This window comes from Symsagittifera roscoffensis, chromosome 1, assembly GCF_963678635.1.
Source record: "Symsagittifera roscoffensis chromosome 1, txSymRosc1.1, whole genome shotgun sequence".
Lineage (NCBI taxonomy): Eukaryota > Metazoa > Xenacoelomorpha > Acoela > Convolutidae > Symsagittifera > Symsagittifera roscoffensis.
The window spans coordinates 94,295,229-94,319,484 of NC_087062.1; the positions used below are offsets into that span (position 1 = coordinate 94,295,229).

At 34.2% G+C, this 24,256-nt stretch overlaps 3 protein-coding genes across 3 annotated transcripts in view; 2 read left to right on the forward strand and 1 right to left on the reverse strand.

The window, feature by feature from the left end:
* Positions 1 to 37: 37 nt before the first annotated feature.
* Positions 38 to 3,040, forward strand: LOC134857249 (7-dehydrocholesterol reductase-like; the record flags this gene model as incomplete). Its single annotated transcript, XM_063873628.1, is given in 4 exon segments — positions 38 to 133; positions 878 to 1,516; positions 1,917 to 2,077; positions 2,607 to 3,040. Coding segments are annotated over 4 exon segments (1,206 nt in total), but the record flags the coding sequence as incomplete, so codon positions are not given.
* Positions 3,041 to 6,640: 3,600 nt separating this feature from the next.
* The window catches only part of LOC134840836 (golgin subfamily A member 6-like protein 22), a 48,377-nt gene continuing 30,761 nt past the window's right edge, over positions 6,641 to 24,256 (forward strand). Inside the window, exons 1-8 of the mRNA XM_063856823.1 lie at positions 6,641 to 6,819; positions 15,975 to 16,232; positions 16,948 to 17,088; positions 17,977 to 18,151; positions 20,319 to 20,384; positions 21,343 to 21,490; positions 22,011 to 22,162; positions 23,426 to 23,635. Of these exons, the coding sequence (XP_063712893.1) occupies positions 6,641 to 6,819; positions 15,975 to 16,232; positions 16,948 to 17,088; positions 17,977 to 18,151; positions 20,319 to 20,384; positions 21,343 to 21,490; positions 22,011 to 22,162; positions 23,426 to 23,635 (1,329 nt within the window). The remainder of the gene's footprint in view (positions 6,820 to 15,974; positions 16,233 to 16,947; positions 17,089 to 17,976; positions 18,152 to 20,318; positions 20,385 to 21,342; positions 21,491 to 22,010; positions 22,163 to 23,425; positions 23,636 to 24,256) is intronic.
* Positions 12,448 to 13,317, reverse strand: LOC134852924 (ras-like GTP-binding protein rhoA). Its single transcript, XM_063868796.1, has one exon. It carries the CDS (start codon positions 13,047 to 13,049, stop codon positions 12,489 to 12,491), a length of 561 nt encoding a protein of 186 aa, XP_063724866.1. The 5' UTR covers positions 13,050 to 13,317; the 3' UTR covers positions 12,448 to 12,488.

A 24,256-nucleotide genomic window follows, 5' to 3' on the forward strand; every position in this document is an offset into this window, starting at 1 on the left:
CTACCAGGGCAGAGCACAAGATCCTCTCTCTAACCTTTTCCTCGGAAAAGAGACATTTTGGGAGTTCATGAGCAAAATGCCAGCTGTGACTTGGGATGCAGTCCACATAGCGGCAATTTGGTTTGCCTTTCAGGTGCGATATTTAGAATGACAGATTAACTGGTATCGTGAAATGCAGGTCCGGATCTAAGATTTTCTCGAGGGGGGGGGGGGATTTTCATAAAAAACTTCGAAAATTTGACGACTTTTCAGTTTTAGGTCGACCAAATTGTTTTTCCGAGCTCTCCTAAAGAACTAAAAAGACCCTGTTTTGGCCAAATTTTAGGCACCGCAGGTAAATTTTTGAAAAAACAGGTCAAAAAGCCATTTTTGGGCCTTTTTTGGAAAATTTTGACAAAAATTGTGTTTTTTTTAGCCGCTCCTCCTCAAAATTAGTACATATTGGCGCCAAAGGCGGCTTTAGAAAAAATTTAGGGTCGGTCGGACAAAAATGGATTTCTTAAAATTTACCAACGGGGGGAGGGACCCTTTGGGTCGGCAGGGGGTCGAACCCCTGAGAAAGAGAAAGAGCGTCCACAACCCCCCCCCCCTCCCCCCTAAATCCGCCCCTGGTGAAATGAAAAGTGTTTGCTCGAAAGTTCACCAAATCTTTAAAAAATCAGGATCCTTTTGGTGCTTACAGCAACTCCAATTAGAGAATCGATTTGACCTATAATAATATTTCTGAAAACCTTTCGTGAGTCTTAACTCTGATTTGAAATGGAAAATAATCAATTATTTCTGCAATTTTTTCGTAACGATCACTAAATTAATTAATTATATCTTAAAACAAATAAGCGCATCTTTTGGTTCGACGACATAAGGAAAAATTTTTTAGGTGGTGCTAAATCTTCTTCCCGACTTCTTGCACATTGTCATTAGAAACTACAAAGGAGGCATCCAATACGGAGCTGTTACTCCAGCTGGAAATATTCTCCCGTATAATATAAATGGACTACAGGCTTGGCTGATTTCAAATGTACTCTTTCTAGTCAACGGGTTCTATTTAAAACTCTTCTCGCCTACAATCATTGTCGACAATTTTGGCGGGCTTCTCTGGGTTGCGGCAATAACCGGAAACCTTGTCGCGGTCCTTGCCTATTTCAAAGCGCTGATAGCTCCAAACCATGCAAAAGACTGCAAATTCACCGGGTCTATTTTGTACGATATTGTAATGGGCGTCGAAATGAACCCTAGAATTGGGAAAATGTTTGATTTCAAGTTGTTTCTGAACGGGAGGCCTGGAATCGCAGCGTGGACTGTGATCAACATGTCATATGCATGGAAGCAGTATGAATTATACGGTCACGTGACCAATTCGATGCTGCTCGTGAACTACTTGCACGCCCTGTATGTCGTGGACTTCTTCTGGAATGAGGCGTGGTACCTTCACACCATCGACATCTGTCACGATCATTTTGGGTGGTATTATGGCTTTGGAGATCTCGCTTGGCTACCCTGGATGTATACTTTGCAGGTTTGCTTCCAAAATAAAATAAATGAATGATCTATTCAGTTAACTCGTTCAGCAAACGAGAATCTCTTTCTCCATATATCTCTGTAGCTTCTTATTTACAAATCGAATCCAAATGACATAAAAAGTTTTTTTAAAGTGTAAAGAAAATTTTATGCCATTCGGATTCGATTTTTCTAAAGAGTATTTTTAGACATAAAAAAAGAGATCTCGTTTGTTATTGCAAGAGAAAGTTAATTTTGTAAGTGATACCGTTTGGCTCGCAGCTTTATTTTTATTGATTGAACTTTCCAGAGGCAGTTAGAGTCCGAATTAGAGTCGGAGAAAAAAAGAGTCGGAATAAAAAAGATTCGGAATAAAAAAGAGTAGTCGGAATAAAAAAGAGTCGGAATTGTCTGTTTAGGGCCACTTTTTGGTTTACAACCCAAACCAGTTAGATTGGGCGTTTGCTCTTTTCGTGTTTCTGCTCGGAAGTGCCAGCTACCTCATGTTTCGATCAGTAAATGCACAGAAAGACAGCTTCAAACAGTCGGAGGGCAGCTGTCTCATCTGGGGAAAAAAGGAATGAAGATTTCCTTTACAGTCATTTAGTCGCTATCAGGTGAAGCCCTCATGTCAGAAGGACCGAATGCCCGAAAATTAGATTAGCCAATCATAATTGAGTATTCGATATGATGATAAATTAGTTTGCTTTTGGACTGTTTAAAGAACGTTGATTGGTTGATAATTTTTGAGCTTTTGGTTTTCTGTCATGAAAATAGGATAAGGAACGTAACAGTTCAATGATCAAGCGGTCTTCATCTGATTCGCTCTCTTTGCTTTGAATTTCCGTTTTTTGTTCAAACAATTGTAAGCCGATCAAAAAAGTATTGCTATTCAAAGACAAAGGCAGCATGCTAACTACAAACTTAACGAGTTTTTTTACCTAAAAAACTAAAATAATTTAGAACTCACGTAACAACCCCCTGTCCCTCCTCTTTTAAGAATATTCTAGAAAATCTGATTTCTGACTCAAACTTTTTTTTTTAATTTTGGACAAATCGATTAAATCTAACTGCGTTGTAATGAAAGTAAATCTTCTCTGTCTAATCACGAAGGCTGTATTCATACCTGCCGAGTACGTGACGTCATCAGGTGATCGGAAACAGTCTAAGCTTCTCGTGTCTGGATGGTGGGGCATGGCTAGACACATGAACTACACAGCTGACCTCATAGGAGCCCTATGCTATGGACTAGCCTGTGGGTCATTCGAGTTCGTTCCTCACTTCTATTTTTTCTATCTGTTCACACTGCTCGTTCACAGATGTCTGCGAGATGAAGACAGATGCAGAGCCAAATATGGAAAGGCGTGGGAAAAGTACACTTCTAAAGTGAAATACAGACTGATTCCTTATGTGTTCTAAATTGTCATCATAAAGCTCACCTAAAATACAAAATACAGTTTTTTTCCCGAACTCATTTGATATTTCATCTTTATACTTATACGATTCATGTAAGGATTTGGAGAAACGGACTTTTATGCATATTCCTATGGAAGCAAAAAAGATTGAGTTTTATTTATGGCTCAAATGTAACATTTTTTTTTCGTTTTCGTCGAGATGGGAAATCGATAAGGAGAATTTAGAAAACTCTTAAGCTCAACTTTTCCCTGGGTTGATCAAACTTCAGTGCCACAAGCAAGTTTTAGCAAAAAAGAGATCTAAATAAGATTTTATGGCACTTTTTGGCTGATCTTGAAAATAAAGTGCATTTTTTTGGTGCGCGCTCCCCCTCGAACCCAAAATACAATGACGCTTTAGGACGAGTTTTGCTTTGGCCAGTCGAAATATAAATGGTGAAAGCACCAAAAGAGACCGATTGCTGGGGGGGGGGGGGGGGAGGTAAGATGCTCTTCCAAAACAGTATGAATCAGAAGCAGATCCAGGACTTTCTCTTGGGGCGATTTTCAAAAAAATTCTAAAACTTTGTCGCCCTTGTTATTTCGACCAAATTGATTTTCCGAGTTTTCCAAAATCATGACAAGTTTTGAAGGTCTTTTTTGAAGGTTTGACCTAAAAGCTCATTTTTCGGCGCCCCTTCAAAGTTTGTTTATATTTTATATTGGCACCAAAGGCGCCTTTGGAATTTTTTTTAGAGTTTGTCAGCTTCAGAGTTTCAACAGCTTCATTTAGTGCTTGTTTGGCAAGAAAAAACTTTTATCAGAAAATCAACAAAATTTTCTGCAAAAAATAAGAAAAATGATTTTTGTAGATTTTTTAAGAATATGATTGGATCATTCTGAGCTTTTTGCACAGCAATCGGCTATCATTGTTTGTTTTTTTTTGGAAGAATTTGACCAAAAGTAGCGTCGTGAAAACACTAAGTTGGCAATGAGCAATAACTGAAAAACTCAAGTGAAAATATGCTGTTTGATATATTCTTTCGAAATACGCCTCCACCACCTCAGAAACTCGATACCCTGAACAATCAAAGGCACCTTTTGGTAGTTTTTTTTGCACATCCATTCTTTGCTGACCAAGCCTAAAATGGTTCTAAAAACTCCTTATATTTTTTTTCAGGGATTTTTACGCTCTAATTCATACCTTCAATCATAAAATTTGAACAAATTACATAATTTTCAGGCCAGAAATTCATACAGTGTCGATGTAAGTTATCATGACAAAACTCATAAAATTAAAACGGCGTTTTTCTCAAATTGGGTTGACTTTAGACGAAAAGAGATGAGGACAGATTTTAGCAGAATTATTATGGTGCAAATTGTTTTGAAAAATTCGGGGTTAAAACTTTACCTCAAAAATGGATTTTTTTTGCTATTTTTAGTCAATTAAGAATTACAACAAAACTAAAAAATTAATTACTGTGAAAATGAAATCAAAGTGAGCTTCTTTTGTGGCCTAACAAATTTTGAGAAAATAAATTTGCCAAAACATTGTAAAATTTTGTTTTCGTTTGATAGCCAAAAAGTCATTCTTACTATAAAAAAACAGTATCTTATGTAAAAAAAGTTTTGAAACGTTTTGCGCTGATTTTTGGAGACCATACGATTCTTAAACTTTGTTGCACCACGTAGAAGAATCACTGTGATTTAATTTTGAGGGTAATTGATTTCGTAATTTTGGTGTAGATATAATATAATTCACTAAAGAGCCGAAGTGATCCAGCTTTCCGTTAAAATACTGGTTGAAGTTTCAAGTTTTATGCGATTTGTCCGGATCAACAATAGACTTTTTTCTTCTCTCCCGCGAGCATGGATTTTATGGCGTAACGAGAGGTTTGACAAGGTTAATCATGAAGATTAAATAGGTTTGCATTTGCTTAAGTAGTTCGTATGGCCAATATCATACCAATCAGACATTGTGAATAAATTTTTACGAGTAAAGCTTTGCAAATGGGGAAAAGGAAAAAGAGCCCAGCATTGTATAAGTTTCTGGTCTTAAGCTCATGTAGTTCGTAATCTTAATTTACAGTACACCATGCAATGGGAAGATTAGGCTTCATTGGTAGATCTGAAATGTTTGAAATGTTCGATCTCTAGTTATATCAGGATGGGTACGAAAGCATCTAAAATTTAAAAGTATATTGAGTTTTTTGAAAACCACAAAGAGCCGAATCTCATGAAAACCTCATGTAGAGCCGAATCATTAAAAATTTCGCAAATACGCCAAAACTGAGTACTCTCATAAGTAGCCCTATCTTAAATCTTTGAATCCAATTGTCCAAATCGATCAGGTAATAAGCGTCTCCGTCGATGCCCGTCACCAGAAAACTTCAAAGCAAAGCAAGGTAGTTAAAATTAATTGACTAGCTCATGCTGATTAGCCTTGAAGCCTAAAGCGATAATACAAGAGGTGCGAAGCGATAAAAGTAATCTGAACTTAAAAAGTAATCTGAACTTACAAAGAAGTGAATTTTACCAATGCAGCAACTGACTTATCTCAAAAACTCATTTACGTATCATTTAAACAACACTTTAGTACACGTGATGGCAATTACACGCACCACTCAGCATGTAAAGTTTGTTCAAGAACCGTTAAATGTGTTGTAAGAACATTTTTGGCAAAAAAAACAAGGAGTCTCTGGAAAAATGGTCAAAGTCGACGTCTTTTTGTACCGAGAAAAGCGTTTGTCCGCTTCTTTTAAAGATAAATTTTGCATGATAACTGAAATTATCGGAGAGTAAACGCGGCTGAATTATTCGACAAAATATTTTTTGAAGGAAGTCTTAGATCCGTTCCATTGCGCCTTACACTGGTTTTAAAACTATATGTTGATCAAATTGACAGAGGCAGAGATAGGGGATGGTTTCAGATCGGGAAAAGCAATTTTGTGAGCTCTGCCAAAACACTATAATCATATAACAATCCTATTTAGCCAAAGTTTTCTGTCGCAGGCTATTTTAAAAAAAGCGTTTTTTTTGGATGCTGTTGGCAAAAATAATCGCGTTTTTGAGAGCGCTTCCCCCTCAGCCCTCCATTTCCCTCCACAAATTTAGTATATATTGATTATTGACGTCACAAAGAAGTGATTTCAGAAATCTTTAGGGTTTACTTGTCTGAACAATGCTGTCAAATCGTCGGTCTATGGCTGTTAAATGGTACCAAAGACGTGAGCCCTTCGAGTGGACATGGAATCGAACCCTCACAGGGTAGCGTCGCCATTCACGAGCGGTTATTATTTTTTGTCTGATTCATAGGTACTGTTTTTGACCTGCTGATTCAGTTTCGTGTATGGTGTGTATGGAGATTTTGTAGGGAAAATAAGTATAATTACATCAAAAATACATTTTTTTACGTCTCCGTGCCATAAAAATCAGTAGCGGTGAATCAAAACAAAAGCTTCTAGTTGCTTACCATTTTTGAATGGCTTTAAATTCCTTTGCTTGCAATATCATAGATGTTCAATTATACAGTTAAAAATTATTGAACCATTATAGAAATAATCAAAATTTGATCTTTTTTTGCTAATTACCTTTTTTTATGTTTCCAGCAACTTTTGCGATACTTTCAGAGAACAGAAATTAACAGGAAAAACTTGAGAATTGACTTTTTAAGATATTTATATTTTTAATCTATTTCAATCTCAATGAACTTTAATATTTAAAATTGAATCGATTATAAAGAAAAAATAATGAGCCGTAAGAGTTCATCCAACAGTTATCTAACCAGCGATGTTCCAGATATCATTCGTGACAACACCTCCTCTAGACCCGGCACCTCCCGGAGTGCCGTCGGAACGACCCGTCAACATGTGTACATGCGGAGGATTAGAAGCGAACCTTTAACTTTCATTGATGAAGTTTACGGAAGGTAAGAAAGCTCGTTTAGTAGTTTGAAAATTTGAAATAGTGTTTTAGTGCACACTAAAACTTCGACATGCTTTCACATGTTCTGACCCTATTAGACTTGCCACTACTGCTGATTTGTTTTGAAGATTCTTGTTAGAAAAAAGTGAGCATCAACGATAATTGTGAAAAAATCCGTTTGTCTTTTTGCAAAAAATCAAAATCACTGCCAGAGACCTGGCAGAGGTAGCATTTTGCACGCGTCGTCATCCGTGCCAAAAACCACCAGCTGTTTTCAAAACAGTTCAAGTCTTGGGACTGGCAAGCTCGCAAGACACATCAACACGATTGCATTGAAAAACTCACAGTTCTGTGTTAAAACGAAAGAAAGTTACTTTGTTTTTTAAACAGTACCCAGTTAATAAGTTCTTTTGCCACTTTGTGATCGAAGCAATCAGTTGACGCTGGTAAAAATTGTTGATAAGTCTGACGCGGAACAGTCCGTCCGTTCAAGACTTCCAACACTTTTTCAATTAGAAACTTAAAATATGCTTCTGAAAAATAAACACTTTTTGTCTGAACTAAACAAAATAAACACTTTTTGTCGGAGCGCGCACTACAAATTTACAGCTAAATGCTGCTCTTATACACTTCTTTACTTTGGGTATCTGCGAATCGTTCTTTGGTTCGAAATTTGTTTGAAATGTCGAGTGTTCATTGAATGAATTGAGTTTCCGACACTTCTTCTGAGCTAAATTTTTATCAAAACAATTTGAAACTTATCTCTAGGGCGTTGAAGAACTGGAATTAAAGCTGATACAAATTGGTCTTATTCCGCTATTTTGCAATGTTTGAATATTTTCCTTCACTAGATTTTATGGATAATAACTGATTCTTTGCATTTTTGTCGCCAGTTTCTATAAAATAAACAAATAATCAATTATAGTCTACCCAATTTGACCAAAATTGCTAGTGATACAATTTTCATATAAAAAAAGCTAATTATACACTTTTCATGCAACTCCAAAAATACAGAAAAATGCATGAAAGCGATGTTTCATTTATGGGAAAAAATGACGAAGTTTTTCATAAACCGAAACATTTGTTTTTTTTTTAAATTTAATTTCGTCTCAAATAATCTGCATGCAAAAAAAAATAGCTTTTGGAAAAAATGTTGGAGTAAAATAAAAAATTCGTTTTGTGGTTAAAAAAAAACAAAAATTCTTTTCAAGAAATTTTGAAACTGTTTCAAAAAAATTGTTTTTGCCATCTGGATATATCGAAATTGTATGACTTTGTATTTTTTGACAAAAGGTTTAATTTTTATCCATGACACACCAATTTTATGCAAAAACAAAAAAATTCTCTAAAAGTTTGATGAGAAAATTTTAGCTACATATATGAAATTTGTATGTCTAGTATTTTCTTAAAGACATAGTTCTTGGAAATGTATGATTATCAATTTTGTTCTATGGAGATAAAACCGGGTTTTTAATTTGAAAAAGGACGATACAATTTTTTATCGCAATAAATTCCATTTTAAATTTTTATAATTGATTATAAATACATTGTAATCGTTTTTTCTACAGTTGGACTGCTGTTTTCGAACACACTCCATTTGATTGAAAAATTAACGGTTCTTTTTTTTTCAAATCACACATTGGTTTATTTTAACTGAAAATTACTTTGATCGAAAACTAATGTGTTTGTTTGTTTTTTTATCGGAATTTGTCCACTGTGTTTAATTTTTTTGTTTTCTTTTTAGCTGTCGGTTAGGCTGCGTGCCTTTCTTTTTATGCACTAAACAGTCACTAGCAAGCCCGCCTCCAATAATCAATTGACTCGCAAAAATTAGTCGTTGTTCTGATCAAGCTATCCAAGCAATGAAATTTTGAACAATTTCGGGTTGAGCCATATCGTAAATCGGTTTGAAAAACTTTAGGTTTCATAGTACGAATCCTTTTGCGAAAAAATGAAGTTTTTCCAAGCAAGCTATTCAAGCTATGAAAATTTCAAATATTTCAAAATGTTTCACGAAGCAAATCTGATGGCGAAACTTTAGGTTTACTATTAAAACAAGAAGCTATTAAAACAAAAAAACTTAGAAATATTTCTAGTTATTTTATAGACTGAATCGGTTCGCGAAAAATTTAAGTTGTTCTAAGCAAGCTTTTGCAGCTAGAAATTTTAAAAATTTTTTTAATTATTTTAAAAACTGAATCAGCTTGCAAATTGAAAATTATTTCAAAGGTCAAATCCCTTTGCGAAAAGTTAGCTGAAAAAGGTTTGCGAAAAGTTCTGCTTTAAACAATACGGTCTATAAATTGTCCTGAAATAGTTCAAAATTTTTGTGAGCACGCTTTTCATGTGATGAAAACTTGAAATATTCTAGTTGCTTCATAGAAAAAATCGACTTGCGAGAAATTTCAGTTTTTCTAAGCGAGCTATTCAGGCAATGAAAGTTTGAAACACCTTAAGTTTTCACAGAGCAAATTTATGTTTTTTTAAGCAAGATATGCAAGCGATGAAACTTTGAACTATTTCAAAACAATTTCATAGCGCAAATCTGATTGCAAATAGTTAGTTTTTCTAGCAAGGAGTTTGTTGTATTTAGTTGGTTTTAAATCATTTTATGTTTTTACAGAGCAAATCGGTTTGCGAAAAGTTGATGCTTTTCTAAGCAAGGTATGCGAGCGATGAAACTTTGAAATATTTCAAAACAATTTCATAGCGCAATCGGTTTGCAAACAGTTAGTTTTTCTAGCAAGGAGGTTGTGGTTTTAGTTGGTTTGTTTCAAAATGAAACCAATCTGAAAAGGCAAAATTTCGGAAAAAAGGAACAGGCACTGTCTAGCCTTGAAAATGAATTGAGTTCATCTAGTCTAAAGAATTGAATTTTTGTCAAAAATAATTCTACAATATTCCAGACTTGAGAAAATTCGAAAGTTCGAGATCGTTCTTGGCATTGTCTTAAACGGTAAGCCTAAAGAATTATTTGAACGTTGCATTTGACAAGCTAAAACATTGCGTTCAGTTAAACATTGCATCCATAGCGCATGCCGATTTTCATTTAATATATTAGATTATATATCTCTTGTTTTTACCTCCCCTGAAATCAAATTATTCCAAAAAAGTTTCTATCTTTTGAAGTAGATTTTCTTAAATTTGAAATCTTATCCTGTTTGAGAGAATCGTGGATAAGACCTCGAGAAAAAATTATGAAAAGAAGAAACATTGAACCAGCTATAAGAAAGTTTATACCAAATTAATGTTTCTTGTGCGTCATAGTTTTGCAGAAATTAGCATGACTGTACAAGTTGTTCTGCAGACAAATTTTCCTCAAAATGGATGTGCGCAAAAACAAAATCGACTTGCAAAATTGAAATGTGCAAAATCAGATTTGTTCAATTTACATAAAGAAAAAAGTGATCTTAGTGGAAGAAAAACATATTAAAATGCCTTATTTTATTTTGAAAATTTAAAACGGATTTAGGTTTTCTAAAACAAGTATCAAAGTTTGATTAATTTTTTCCAGTTTTTTGTTCCATTTTATTATTTTTATCATAAAAAATCACCGCGGAGTTTAAAAAATATCCGGAGGATGAAGAAAGCGTTAGAACATCGATTGTTACATTGTATAAAAGAAAAAAGACACAAAAAAAAACACTTTGACAATTTTTTATAAGCAATTATATGTTTTTTATGAGCAATTATATGCTTTTAAATCAATATTATTGTTCCAAATTTTGGAGCAAAGGAGGAATATCTACTCTTGAGTTGTTTTTTTTTGTTCAAATCTATATCTAAAGGAGCTGAAAGAAAGTTTCAGAAATGGAATAGAACGTGGAGTCTAATTGATCCCAAGCGTGTTGGCTACGAAGTATCCTACATGCGCTTGGATCTTCTGTACACTGCTGCTATCATTTTTTTCAAAATTTTTTCATGATTCTAAAAATATTATTCCAATTATTACCCGGAACCGCTAATTTTTCCAAAACAAAAACAAAACAGCTTAATTAGTCTTTTTATTTTTTTAAATGACGCAAATATGTGATACTGGCAGTCCAAACTTTACAGCTAAACGAAGTTTTCGGATTCAAAAAACCATGCAGATCAGCTAAAGGCTAGTCAGAACAACCGCGGGTTTGTTATATGAGCACTCTTGCTAGGCAAATTGCCGCTTTTTTCATCGACACTTAGACAATTTTACATAATTTTTTGGGATCCGAACGTCAATTTATGTCAACGTATGCCCCGTACAAGCTTACAGCGGGGTACCAAAAATCGGGAAAAGGTCCACCAAAAAAATTTGACAAACTACGTGAGTAGGCAACAAATTTTTGCCAGATGAAACAACAAGAAGCGAAGAACAGTAGCGCCTTTAATTCTGCTATAAAATTTTTTGCAAAAGAGCTCAATGAATCTATCCTACTGAAAAATTTTAGTGGGAGCATTTTAATTTTGAAAAAAATTAACTACAGTCACATAGAACAGAAGGCTTAGAGCTCACTCACCATTTTGGGAGAAACTTTGAAAATATATATATTTAATTTAACCTGTTTGAAAGATTTGGAAAATATATTTCGAACAACAAAGATCCGAGAAGGTGCCAAATAAATTAACGGGCTTATGTTCAAAAAATAATAAAGACTGAATAGTTTTTGTTTCGACCATTGAACATGGGGAGGAACTTTATATTCGGGTGTGTTTAATTTTTTTCTTTTGGTTTTCCACGCAAAACCAGCTACCACAAACAATCATCGGACTGATGTGAGTGGCATATCTTATTAAAACCCTTTCAATCGTGATTCGAACGACATTAAATTGAAAAAAAAAATACGGTTTGAATTTTTTGATTTTTTGTCTTAATTCTAGCAAATAAAGCAAGCGAGCAAGCTTACAACAGCTTAATTAGGAAAATTTTAAAATTCAAGCCCTGAAAATTGAACTTTGAGCAAGTGAAATTGATTTTTGCAGTTTTTTAGCTACGTTCTGGAAACCAAAATTTCAAAAATTGGAAAATTTTCTTCAAAAATTTGAAAAAAGAAATTTTTTGAAATCTTTCGTTTTTTTTTGTTTTTCTAGTCAATTTTTTAAAAAACGTTTGAGTCCTAATTGCCTGTTTCACTATGAAAGCCAAATATGCCTAAAATATGGTTTTACATCAGACTTTTTTTATCACCCCCGCAGAAAAACTAATTTGAAAAAAAAGAGCTTTATCTTGTAGTTTTTTAAAGACTATGGTCGGAACATTCTATGGTACTTGCACAGTAACCGGTTATCCTTGTTTTGTTTTTGGTTTTATGATGAGTGGAATGTGTAATTTGAACTAAAACTAAACCACCAAATTTTTTTTTTGGATTTTGAATAAGTTTTGTCCTGTCGATATCGATAACAGGGCTAACTCGTTGAACAGTCTTGAAAATTTAGTACTTTCAAAGTAGTCATTGTAACTGAAAAAATCTGGTAAAACGTTAGAAATTATTCAAACATTGCAGATTGAATGTCTCTTAACTGTGTTCTTGCATTTATGCTCCCGTAAATTTTTCTGCTCCTGTAATTTTTTTCCTGTAAAATCCACCCCTTCTTCTCATCGAGGAATTACGGCGAAGCCTTTGAAGAATAGTTTTTTAAATTTAAAACTTAACGCTTTACAAACTAAAAAAATAGATTTCACATAAAGATGTAGTAAAATTAAAGGAGAAAACATTTGCTCCTTTTAACTTTCTTTTCTCCCGACAACGACAAACCAATCGCCCGGTCAAAAATCGGCTTGATTCCCTCTCGTGTTTTCGCAGAACATTCCAAATACGCGTCGGCTTTGATCTTCTCGGCTAATTGATTACCCATCTCGGGTGTTATGACCTCTTGCGGACTCAGCTCTCTCCTTCGGTCAATTTTGTTTCCAGCTAGAATAAAGTGGGTGTATTTGCTGAAGTGTTGCACTTCGGGATGCCATTTCCACTCTATATGGTCATATGCAGTTCTACTGTCGACGCCGAACACCAGGATAAAGCAGGTCGTGCCCGGGTACGCAATCGGCCGAGTACGGTCGTAGTCGTCTTGGCCTGCGGTGTCGTGGATTTGCACCTCAATTTTTTCGCCGTTCACTTCGACTCGGCAGTTGTATAAGTCGTAGACTGTTGGCACGTGGTCGTCTTCGAAGCTGTTCGTGGCGTACGAAGCGATCATTGAAGTTTTCCCGACTGCTCCGTCACCGACTACAACTATTTTCACCTTTTTCTCTTCGTACATTTTCCGCCAAATTTCTAAATATCTTTCCTCAAAAAATTGGTAATATTTTTTTATGCGTTAATAATGGAAGAAGCACTGTGAGCGCTGAATATTTTAATCTCAGCCTCTTGTTTCAATTTTTTGGCAAATTCCTTTCGATTTAAATTAACAAAACTTTGGATTTGTAAAATACCAAATAATAGCTAAAGACTGAATGTTTAATGTTGAATCACCATCGTCGAAGAATTATTCGCAAATTATTGAGCATTTGGAGCCAAACACTGTATCGTCTAAATGTTGTTTATTTAACATCAACTTGGGCAACATCGAAACTTTCTTCGTTGACAATTCAAATCGGATTTTAGGAGCTTATTTCTTGCAAACTATAGAAAGCTGAGGGTTAAAAGGCATGTTTGATACCATCAATAGCGACTAATTGATCTGTGCTAAAGTATTTTTTGAAAATATGTGATTAAGTAACATAACTCTTGCCTGTTCAATCAAGGAATACCAATAGATCTAAGATCCCGGTTGACAAAAAAGCGCTGCTGGTAAAGCAATGTTCATAACGAGGACGACCATTCAATTCATACGCCCAGAAAACAGTATGAAAATTTCTAGCACTATCATTTTATCCCAGCAATGCAAATGTATGGCTAGCATTCTCTCTATTGCATGAAAAATTTCTATCAAGTATATAAACAATTTTTTTCGAGTTTTGATTTCAGTTTGTGTTTTTGTTTTAAAACGCAATAAACAAGGAAATTCTAAAAAAAAAGAAAAGCTACAGATTACTTGGCGATACCTGCCAGACCAGCTGCGTTTGGATGTTTGCCATCTTAAACTTAGCTAATGTGTTGAGTTTCACACAGAGTTAAAACAAAAAAAAAACATAATTTTTGGGTACAGCTGGAGATTTTTTGTGTTTTAAAATTTCAGCGGTTGAAAACCGTGGCATGTTTGGTTTGCGATATTTGAATTTCTTTTACAATACAAAAGCCAAAATGTATAATTTTGACCTTCGAAAAAAAATTCCGAGAAATTTCTGTTTTTTTTTGTGTGTTAAAAGACAAGCCGTGTAAGTTTTTTCAGCAAGCCCTGTAAGTTTTTTAAAACAGAACGTACTACACGAAATTAAACTGAGATACCCGATTCTCAAGATACACCCAGTGGAGAAAAGGATAAAAGACGTATACTGCGGATTCACCAACGAAACTATCAATATCTTGGGAAAGATAATTGTCAGAACACAGTCCAATTTTTTTCGTGTCTCGGATAACTTATAGTCTAAACAAATTCGCATGCAAGGCTTCCTTTTCGGCTTGTGCATAAGAGTATTTTTAAGATCTTCGACAAATGAAGCGACATAGGTATATAAAGAAAGAGATTCTCGTTTGCTGAATAACTTACTTCATTACTTTTTCTCAAGCTTATTAACTATCGATGTTAAAAACCAACATATTGAGAAACTATCGATGTTAAAAACTAACAGAAATCATAGCAGGATCAAAGGCGCCTGAAAACGGGCTGCAAAATTCCACGGCATTCTCGCAATAAGGTTTCATTTGGTTGTAAATGTAGTAAATTTTACAGTGAATAGAACCTACATTGAAAACAATTTATTATGATTTTTGTTAAGTATCATTTACTTTTTTCAAATATTGTCGTTGTCGTTTTATGCAGGATAAATTGTGTTACGCAAACATTACACAAAACTTCCAAAGAAAGACAAAAACACGAAATCAAATAAAATTTCGAAAACTTTTTTGCTGAATTTTTTTTTGCAGAAAAAACTTCAAAACAAATTAACTGAAAAAAAATTTTGAGGGCTTGAATCAAAGTTTTAGTGGCTCCTTCTACAATAATCTAATCTAAAAGTCGAAACTTTCAAATCGGTTTTTAGGGACACTTTTAAAATAATTTGGAAATTTTTCAATGTCATTGAAACTACGACTGAAAGGGCTTTAAAATGATATATCACTCAATCAACCCGTCCTAATAAGTTGTTGTGGTAGCTTATTCGGCGTCGAACAAAAAAAGACTAATACACCTGAACACAAAACTCTTCCCCAATATCACTGGTCAGATTAAATTTAAACTACTTGGCAAGAAGTGCTGGCTGTAGGAAGCAGCATTTTGATTTTTTTTTAAATTGCCATAGAAGAAGCGCTCATTTCTATCGCCATTTAGAGTTCTCTTGCTCTAATCTGCAAAAAAAAATGTTTTCCTGCCGTGTTTTTAGCTAGCTGATCCTGCACGCTCCACATTTTATTGATAACCAGATGAACAAAAATTTATATATTTTTGTTTGGTAATAGAAAATTTGGTGCATTTTTCTCATTTTCATCCTCACAGTCAATTCCCATTTTCATTTGAAAAAATGTTAAAATTTTTGAATAAAAATTTTTTTTTTAATTTGATAGCTCAAAATTGAAAAACCATCAAAACTGATTTCGGGCATATTTCAGGCAGTTAGCAATTTGAAGCTGAACATTTATCCTCATTTCTATAACTGCCCAAATATGGGGGACCTTAAGTTATTGGGTTTCTCAATAAAACTGCAAATTTACTCTAATCAACTATGCTTTAGCATAGTAAACGAAAAAAAACAACGATAGTTCAACACTTATCATATCTATCACTTTTGAATAAATCATTTTCAAGGAAAAAAAAAGAAACGAATCAAACCAGCCGCCTAACAGAATTGTAATATTCATAGATTGACAGATAAAATAAAAAAAAAACTAAAACTCCTTATTTTCACGGAACTGATTTTGAGAACAAAAAACCTGATGAACATTTTTTGGACAATTGTTTTTTATAAATTTAACTCAAAAAATGCTAGTCATACAATTTCCATACACGGAATTGTATGACTAGCTTTTTCTGTGTGTGGCGGTCAACGCGGGTAACTCTTTTACAACTTTTTTTACTATTTATATTTAGGTTCGTAGATGAAGACGTCTTTGAGAAGCTGTTGATTGAATCTGGCCTAGAAAACTTCCTGTTATGCGACTTGTACAATCGGCTAGAGGAAGATGTCATGCGAGGAACCAAAGACCACGTCGTGTCTAAAGAGGGACGAGTGGATGCTGAGATCCTGTGGCAGCTGACTCTTAGAATAGCAGTCGATTTAGCCGAAAGCTGCTCCATTTTTTCAACCATCACTCTGGTGTTGCTTTTGGCCGAAGTTAGATACCTTCTGTGAGTCAGGGGAAAATATACAGCTCAAAAGTCAAGTTAAAACTTAACCGACCGCCATAACAACCCCCCACCCCCGCACCCATTCACCCTTCGATTCTGGTTGCAAAATTTTTCCAATAAGTCGCCCTTTGTTATAATTTTACATCAATTTGACATCAGTTTTTGGCTGGTCAACATCAAAAATTTTTCAAAGGCGCCTTTGGTGCCATTATAACTAAATTTGAGGGAGAGCGCGCGCCGAAAAACTTTTTCTAGTTTTTTTGAAAAGTACTCGGAACGTCATTTTATCATGTTTTTTTTTAATAAAAAAAATTTGACTTCGGAAAAATTTGAATTCGGAAAAATAGTCGACTTGAAAAAATACAAGGTAGAAAAAATAAAAGGTAGACCTAATTAGAGACCACAGCTAAAAAATATATAGAGAATCTGTTTGCTACATTATGTTTTGCAGTTCCTGGGCCGAAATTGGAACCCGAAACAAAATTGTGATGCTGAAATAAAAGTTGGTTGAAATCGCTAGGTATTAATAAATATATTGTAGACAAAATGGATGCTTGTATTATTGAAGAAAATTTACTTTATGGAAAAGGAAAAACTAGCGAATCAGGACATGGTACTGAATCTAAGAGTGAAAACCAGTCGATTGATGAAACAAACCCCGATGTTTGGAGAAAAAAATCAACAAATATTTAGAAAAAAAATTGAGTAATTTTAGGTCCAGTAGAGGGGAAGTAATGGAGGAGAATGTGAGCATGGGTAGGAAGATGGAACAGATGCGTGAACACATTGAGCACATAGTGGAGGATGGGAGGGGACTGGAACAGTCGATGGAAGAAGAAACTGCCAAAAAAATAAGGTGAAAAAATCCAAGCTCCAAATTCATCATGACTGCGAATTAAGATCGACAGACAATAAATAAAAACATCTTAAACCCTGCAAAATCAACATTTTTTGTTAAAAAAAACTTTGCTTCTAAGTTGCTTTGTTCAAACATTCGACAAAATTGGCACAATAACCATCCAATTGACAAAAAAAACAATCATTTATTTTACAATTTTTAGTTTTCCCTATACTTGTTCACACCACTCTAAGAGAGGTGAGTATGTTGGGTTTTTCCTGTGCGATTTTACCTTCCTCAAAGAAAATTATTGGAGGTCAAAGAAAATTATTGGAGGTCAATTGAAATATCATATAAAAGAAGTTTCTGTCTTGATTTGGAATCCATAAATTTAAAAAATTTCTCTCAGTGTCGAAAAAATTGGTAAGACTTTTTAGCTATTAAGACTCAAAAATGTATCGTTTCATGTTCTTTTTTTAAAACCAATTTATGGTTCCTTGTTTCTAGTTCCTGTTTTTACTTAACTACGACAAAATTTGTAAAACAAAGTTTTTAGTATTTTAATTGATCTGAACATTAATTGAAATATCAGAAAATACCCAAAAAATGGGAACAAAAAATCAAAAATATGTTTAAAACATGACTTCATCTGAACATTGAATAAATTTGGTTACAGCAGCGTTGCTCAATTTGTACGAATTTAAATTCGACGAGCACTCAAACTTTTTCTACTTTCTGTGTTATAATCGCTGATGATTATAGTTTTCAAAGTTGAATTAATAAACACGCACATTTTTACGTCGAGAGTTTCTTTCTCTATGGTTTGCTATCAAACAAGTAGCTTTTGCTTAGAATTTAATCAGTCAAAAAAATCAATAGCTCTCGAATGCATTTTCTTTAAACTAGATTACTGGAAAAATATTACTGCGATCAACTAAAGAAGCAAGAAGAGGAGTTCCAGGAATCGACGTGTTCTCTGAAGCAGTTTTGGCTGGAGTCGCAAAAGCAACAAGAAGAAGAAATTTCCAGAGCCCATTTGAAGCTTACCAAAAGCAACCAAGCTGTGAAAAGCTTGCAAAAGGTAAAGATCTATCTGTTTGATAGGAAGGCTGAAATTGTTTAATTTTAGGTATGCTTTTAGGTAATTTTGAAAAATATAAAAACCATAAAAGTTTCAGAACTGCAGGCAAAGTTTTAAAAAAGTTTTCGTAATTACTTTGAATAACAATTTTTCAGTTTTTTTTTCAACATTTTTTCACTTCACTTTTTGTTCAATCTAAACTCAATTTCAGAAAAACACGTTTGAAATTTCCAATGTTGTTCGTTCTGTCCGGTTAATTTAAATCAGCACTGTGTTCAACAAGAATGCTCGTATATCGGGGCAAAGCCCTGAATGTTCCGACTGTCTCTAATAGTTTTGGCGAAGAAATTATTCGAAAACGATAGATTTTGGACAATATCGAAGATCGAGTGTGCAAATATTAGTCGTACAAAATTAATACGATCGATTAGCTAGCCTCAATTTAAATTGGAGCGATTTTGCTGTGCGGGATATTTTGCCACGCATAAATAATTCGCATTACTTTTTAAGCATTACGAAAAAAAAATTCAAAGCGCGCATAAATTAGTCCGGAGCATGACCGAATTGGCTATTTTCAAACTACCAGAACTTTACGATCAGAGGTACAATATTTTCTGATTCAAGGAGTTGATGTTTTCAATGGCGTATAAAAATTGTTGTTAAATACTATTACTTCTATCCCCGATTTAGTCGGAACGAAAACGCGAGTAAATCTCTCTTCTTGTTTTAATCTATAGTAATAAATGTGAATTTAATCAATATGCAGAAGCTCAAATGTTGATTATATGTTGATTGTTTTTTTTATAGTCTAGTTTTAGCAGAAACTTCCTGAAGAATTACAAATTTTCGCAAGACTACTTATATAAGGGCAAATCCCTGAATGTTCTGACTGGTTTTTAAGGTCTATGGAGCAAAAATCAACGTGAAAAATTTAAATGTAATAAAATAAAATGAACAAAAAAAATTAAACTTGTGATTTTTTTTTGAAATCATCAACCCACTCGCCATATAAAAGACAAAGTGATAAATTTAGCTCCTAGCTACAAATCAATTGTGGCAAATAAGCTTCCTTCAACCAAATTGGAACAATTTCTAAGACGGATTAAGTCGGTTACGTAGCACTATTTAGACAACTGCGAATTCAGACTTATCAGTAAGCAGACAAATACTGTATTAAACATCAGAATCGAGACAAAGAAGAAATGAATAAACAATAATTATTAATTTCGCAAGTTTGCTTTCCCATCTCGACTCTGGTCGGTTAATGTAATATTTATCTGCTTACCGACAAGTATGAATACGCGGTTGTCTAAATAAAGACCGCAATCCGATTAAATCTCTGCTTACCGCTAATAGCGCGAAATATATCGCTCGTTAATTGTCCCAAAACGGCAAAAATGGCAATCCTTAAAACCCCATAACTTTACAAAAAAATGATCACAGGAAATGATATTTAAAAAATTCCGTAAAAAAGCTAGCTAAAAATTGACATTTGTCTGAAGAAAAAAACCCACCCCGAGCACAAATAATTCGTTACTTTTGTTACGAAAGTCGGAACAAAAAACAAAAATTTGCTTAAAAACAACTTTAACTGCTGCACATTTTTGAAAACATTCTCCGAGTCAAGTTGAAGAGTAGACATTCAAACTCCAAAATTGGCAAATTTAATTACAAAAATTAGAAACAGCCACAGTGTTCCGAAGGTTCTGACCTCAGTTAGTGTTGCAATGAAGGCGAAAAGAAATAATCTTTTTTTCTCTACTTTTTTTTTCTATATTTTGACATTTTAAAGCTAGCCACGACAAAAGTACCAAGTTAGCGAAATCAAAAAGACCAAAATATTGATGGAATCAGTTCTTGCTAATATGATAGAATTAGAATACTGAAACGGACGAGAGTTTCAACGGACTGAGTGGAAAAGGACACAAAAAATTAAAATACTGAAACACACAAGAATGCACTTTAAGCTCATAACAAAAATCTATTCAACCGAATTGTCGGATTTGCCTACGAGATTTCGAGAGCAACGAAGAGTTTTGTGATTGATGTTTTTTACCAATTGTTCGCCTAAACTTTTCTTCAATATGACAATGTGTTCGAGATATATTTTGAATCTCTTTATAACTAGTTTATTTGAAAATTTAACTAAACGGTTTTTATGTTTCAGGTCATCGATAGCAAAGAAGAAAAACTACGTTGTTTAGAGCTGAAACTCGGCCGTTTTTGCATAAAGGTAGCTAAATTTTCTAAATAATAACTATCCTATTCTGTTCTCATTAATAACAGTTGCGTTCTCTGGTGGTTATGTATAAATCAGTTCAAACCTTCTTGAAGCCTCTCATATCTCCACCTCGGGACACAACTAGAAGGCACAGAACAATTTCAGATCAGGTTCCTATATCCGGTTGAGCTCTGTAAGATGCCTGAATTAAATCGTCATTTTTATGATATTGTCTTAATAATAGAACACAGACTACAGAGCATCAGAAAAATAATCGCCCAAGAAACAACAGGTAGAGCTTTTTCATGTTAAAACTTTACATGCACAACTAAGCAATAATTATCCAAATTAAATAAAGTAGACAAATCACTTCATTTAAGAGGGCAGAGGGAAAACTTTTACGCTCTTCATTAAAAGTTTTCTATTTTTTTGTCTAATTTTTTGATCCAAACGCGGTACTGGATTTAATTTTTCATATGAAAATTACAAACTCATTTAACTGAGACAGAATGTTCTCTTTCAGAATGAATTGGATAAATTATTATGACACACATGTTACAAGTAATCTTTATTTGTGGTTAGTTAGTTTTTTCCATCTCTACTTTGTGGCGCTAGCAAAACTTGGACCAATTTTTCCATTCTTCATAAAATGGTAAGTGTGAAAAAAATTGCAGTGTCACTTTCAGTAGCAGATAGCCAAAAAGAGACTGATAATGTTTATTCTTCTGCACATATGTTGAAAACTGTTATCACACCAAATGTGTAACGTCAACATTTTCCACGCTTTTATAATGACAAGGAAACATTCAATTTTAATTTTTTATCTAATTCAAATTGACGATAATTTGTTAATTTAAAAATCGATCATTTAAACCAAAACCATTTTGAAACTGTCATTAATGAAATCCTAAAATTATTCCATTGGTAAAAACTAAATTTTGGAGTTTCGAGCATGTTTTCTTTTTTCCAGAAGAAGAAAGAAGAGGAAGAAAAGGAGACGAAGGAGTCCGACTCGTCTGAACCGGAATCGAAGAAAAATCCTCCCCCTCTTGTGACACAGCGAACACTGAGCCCTGTTATCATCGGAGACGACGAAGAAGCGCCAAAAGAACAAGAAGGTAGCAAGTTGAAGAAAAACTAACTTGAAGCGCCCGGGAACTCCGATTCTTAAAATTTTTTTATTCGGGTGTTTCCACTTATAGCCCCCAGTAAGTTGAAGATGACCCTCGAAAAGCAAAAATACATAATACAAAAATCGTTGCTTGTTGCAACTTTTTTGCTACCAGGCCAGGCTGGGTGGGTGGGGGCGGGAGGATTATATATTTTTATGGGAATGACCCTATATAACCTTATTCTAAAAAAAAGTTTTTGGACATCCAACAGAATTTATAAGGGCGCCATAAATTTTCAGCAACCTAAGCTGACAAAAAATATTCTAACGTTTTTTAGAGTGCAGTTTTCTCAGAAATTGATTTTCCTGAAGCTAATTTATCTATTGACATTAGAAATAAACGATGGCCTATTATTACCCGTAGAACGCCTGATATTTTTCAAGAACAGATTTCTTCTTCCAAGTCAAAAATGACATCTCTGACGAAAATATCTGATCAATTCACTTTATTTTTCGATGAAATCCAGAAACGCCGAGTGTAAATAACGCAGAAGTGGACAGACTGCAGGCCGAGAAAGATCAAATGAGAGAAGAAATGACATCTCAGATAGCGAAACTCAAAGAAGAGAATTCATTATTACGAAGCGAACGAGAGAAGGAAAATGAGAAACTCAGAGAAGTTTGTTTGCATTGTGTCCTTGAAAAGATGAAAAAAAATTAATGCTTGGTGTGTTTTTTTAACCAGTCAATTTTCGGCGATCGAAATATTAGTTTTTAACAAAAAATTTATGACCAATTGAAGATATCGACTCTCTGAATTCAGATTCAAAATTATATTTTACCTCTGATCAATTTTTTGAAAATTGTCCATTTGGCCATGCTCTGGACTAATTTAAGAGCACTTTGAAGATTTTATCCATAATGTTGAAAACGTAACGCGACTTTTTTCATGCGTGGCAAATTATCCTGCAGAACAAAGTCGTTCCAATTTGGATTGAGACTAGCTAATCGGTCGTATTAATGTCGCACGTCTCAAATTTTCTACTTAATCTTTGTCACAAAGTTGGTACATTATTTCTGTTCAAGTGGTTGATATTCAAAGAAAACAGCCTATTCAAATCTACCCTATGCAAATCTACCCTAAGTTTATCTACTCTATGTTCTATAAAGTGTTCAATTGCCAAGGATAACTTAGCTGACTATCGCGGGTCAAGGTCGCCGGTGGGCGCGCTATGCGGGCGCAATTATTGGCTCTAGTTTTCGTTTAGAGTCCTACCCTCTGCAGGCAAGCACGTCTCATGTTGACGCGACTGCAGTGATCTTTTTTTTTGATTTTATCGCTCCCTCTTAAATTAGGCGAAGGGTAGATTGGCATATAGTAATAATTAGGATAGATTGGAATGGTGTAGATCGTCCTGCTACCAAAGTAATAATTAGACCAAATAGCATGCCTCTATTCAATTCGGAACGATTTCCAAGAAGGATTAAATCTCCGCTTAAGCGTTAATAGCACGAATAATATCGCGCGCTAATTATCCTAAATTGGTCAAAATAGCAATAGTTAAAACAAACTTTTTGAAAAAATTATCACAGGTGAAATATCTTTTTAAATATGAGCTGAGGGTAATAATATTTTTGCCAAAGGTTTTTGATTAAGAAGTCGAAATTTGTCTGGATAAAAAAACCACGCTGAGCACAAATGTTCCGTCACTTTCTCCAAAATATGGAACAAAAAGACTGTTTGTCCTAGGGCAAAGATTTTAAAGCTAGCTCCGACTATACTCCTCAAGGAAATATAGTTAATGACTTCGAGAAAATTGATTACAAACGTTGAAAACACATAAATATTCAATTAAATGTTTCAAAATTGGAAAAATATATTTTAAATTTTTTGTTTTTTCTTTGTTTCTTAGCTTCTTTCATTTCCTCATTACATTATCAGGAATATGAAAAGAAGCTCATTGACAAAGATGCAGTGTTCCGCAAAGAAAAGGACGAGGCTACGCGACGCTTCGCACAGGAGAAGCGAGATCTGGAGCGGGGCTTGAGCGTAGACATGGAGCGTCAACTAGCGGCATTCCAAGAAAAAAAGAGGGAGCTTGAAGAAAAGATGGAATACGAAAAAGCGGAGTTGTGTCACACTTTTCAGATGGTAAAAAAATAAAGATGGTTCTTCATTTTCTATTCAAAATACATTTTGATTTGCTTAAGTTCAGGGGCGGATCTAAGATTTTTAGGTCGACCAAATTGATTTTCTGAGTTCCCAAATCACTATAAATGAACCTATATTGACCAAGTTTTCAGCGCCTCAGGGAATTTTTTGAAAAAACAGGCCAAAAACTTACGCGTATTCAAAAATTCGCCCGGGGGAGGGGGGTACATCAATTTCATGAAATGCGTATGTTTCAGAAGTGTAAAAAGGTAAACCCTAAACTACAATATAGTTAATAAAAATTCATTATAATCAAGTTATTAGCGCTACACTCACATCGCTTTACGTCGCAATCATCATAAAAACCTCTGCATGTGGATTATTACGACCGCTCTAATTAAGGGTGTTAAAAAACAAAAAAATTAATTTTTTTTTAATTATAACTTTTATTTGGACCCCTAAATGTTCTGTAGTTTTTTAAGTAGTGGCGATTAAATAAGCTAATTAGCTATAATAAAGTGGAGAGAGTGGGCCAAAATAACTGAAAATACGCCAAAAATAACGAATTCAGAACAAAAAGTTAGTCTTTCCGCTGAGAAAACTTCTGTGACAATTTTTTTT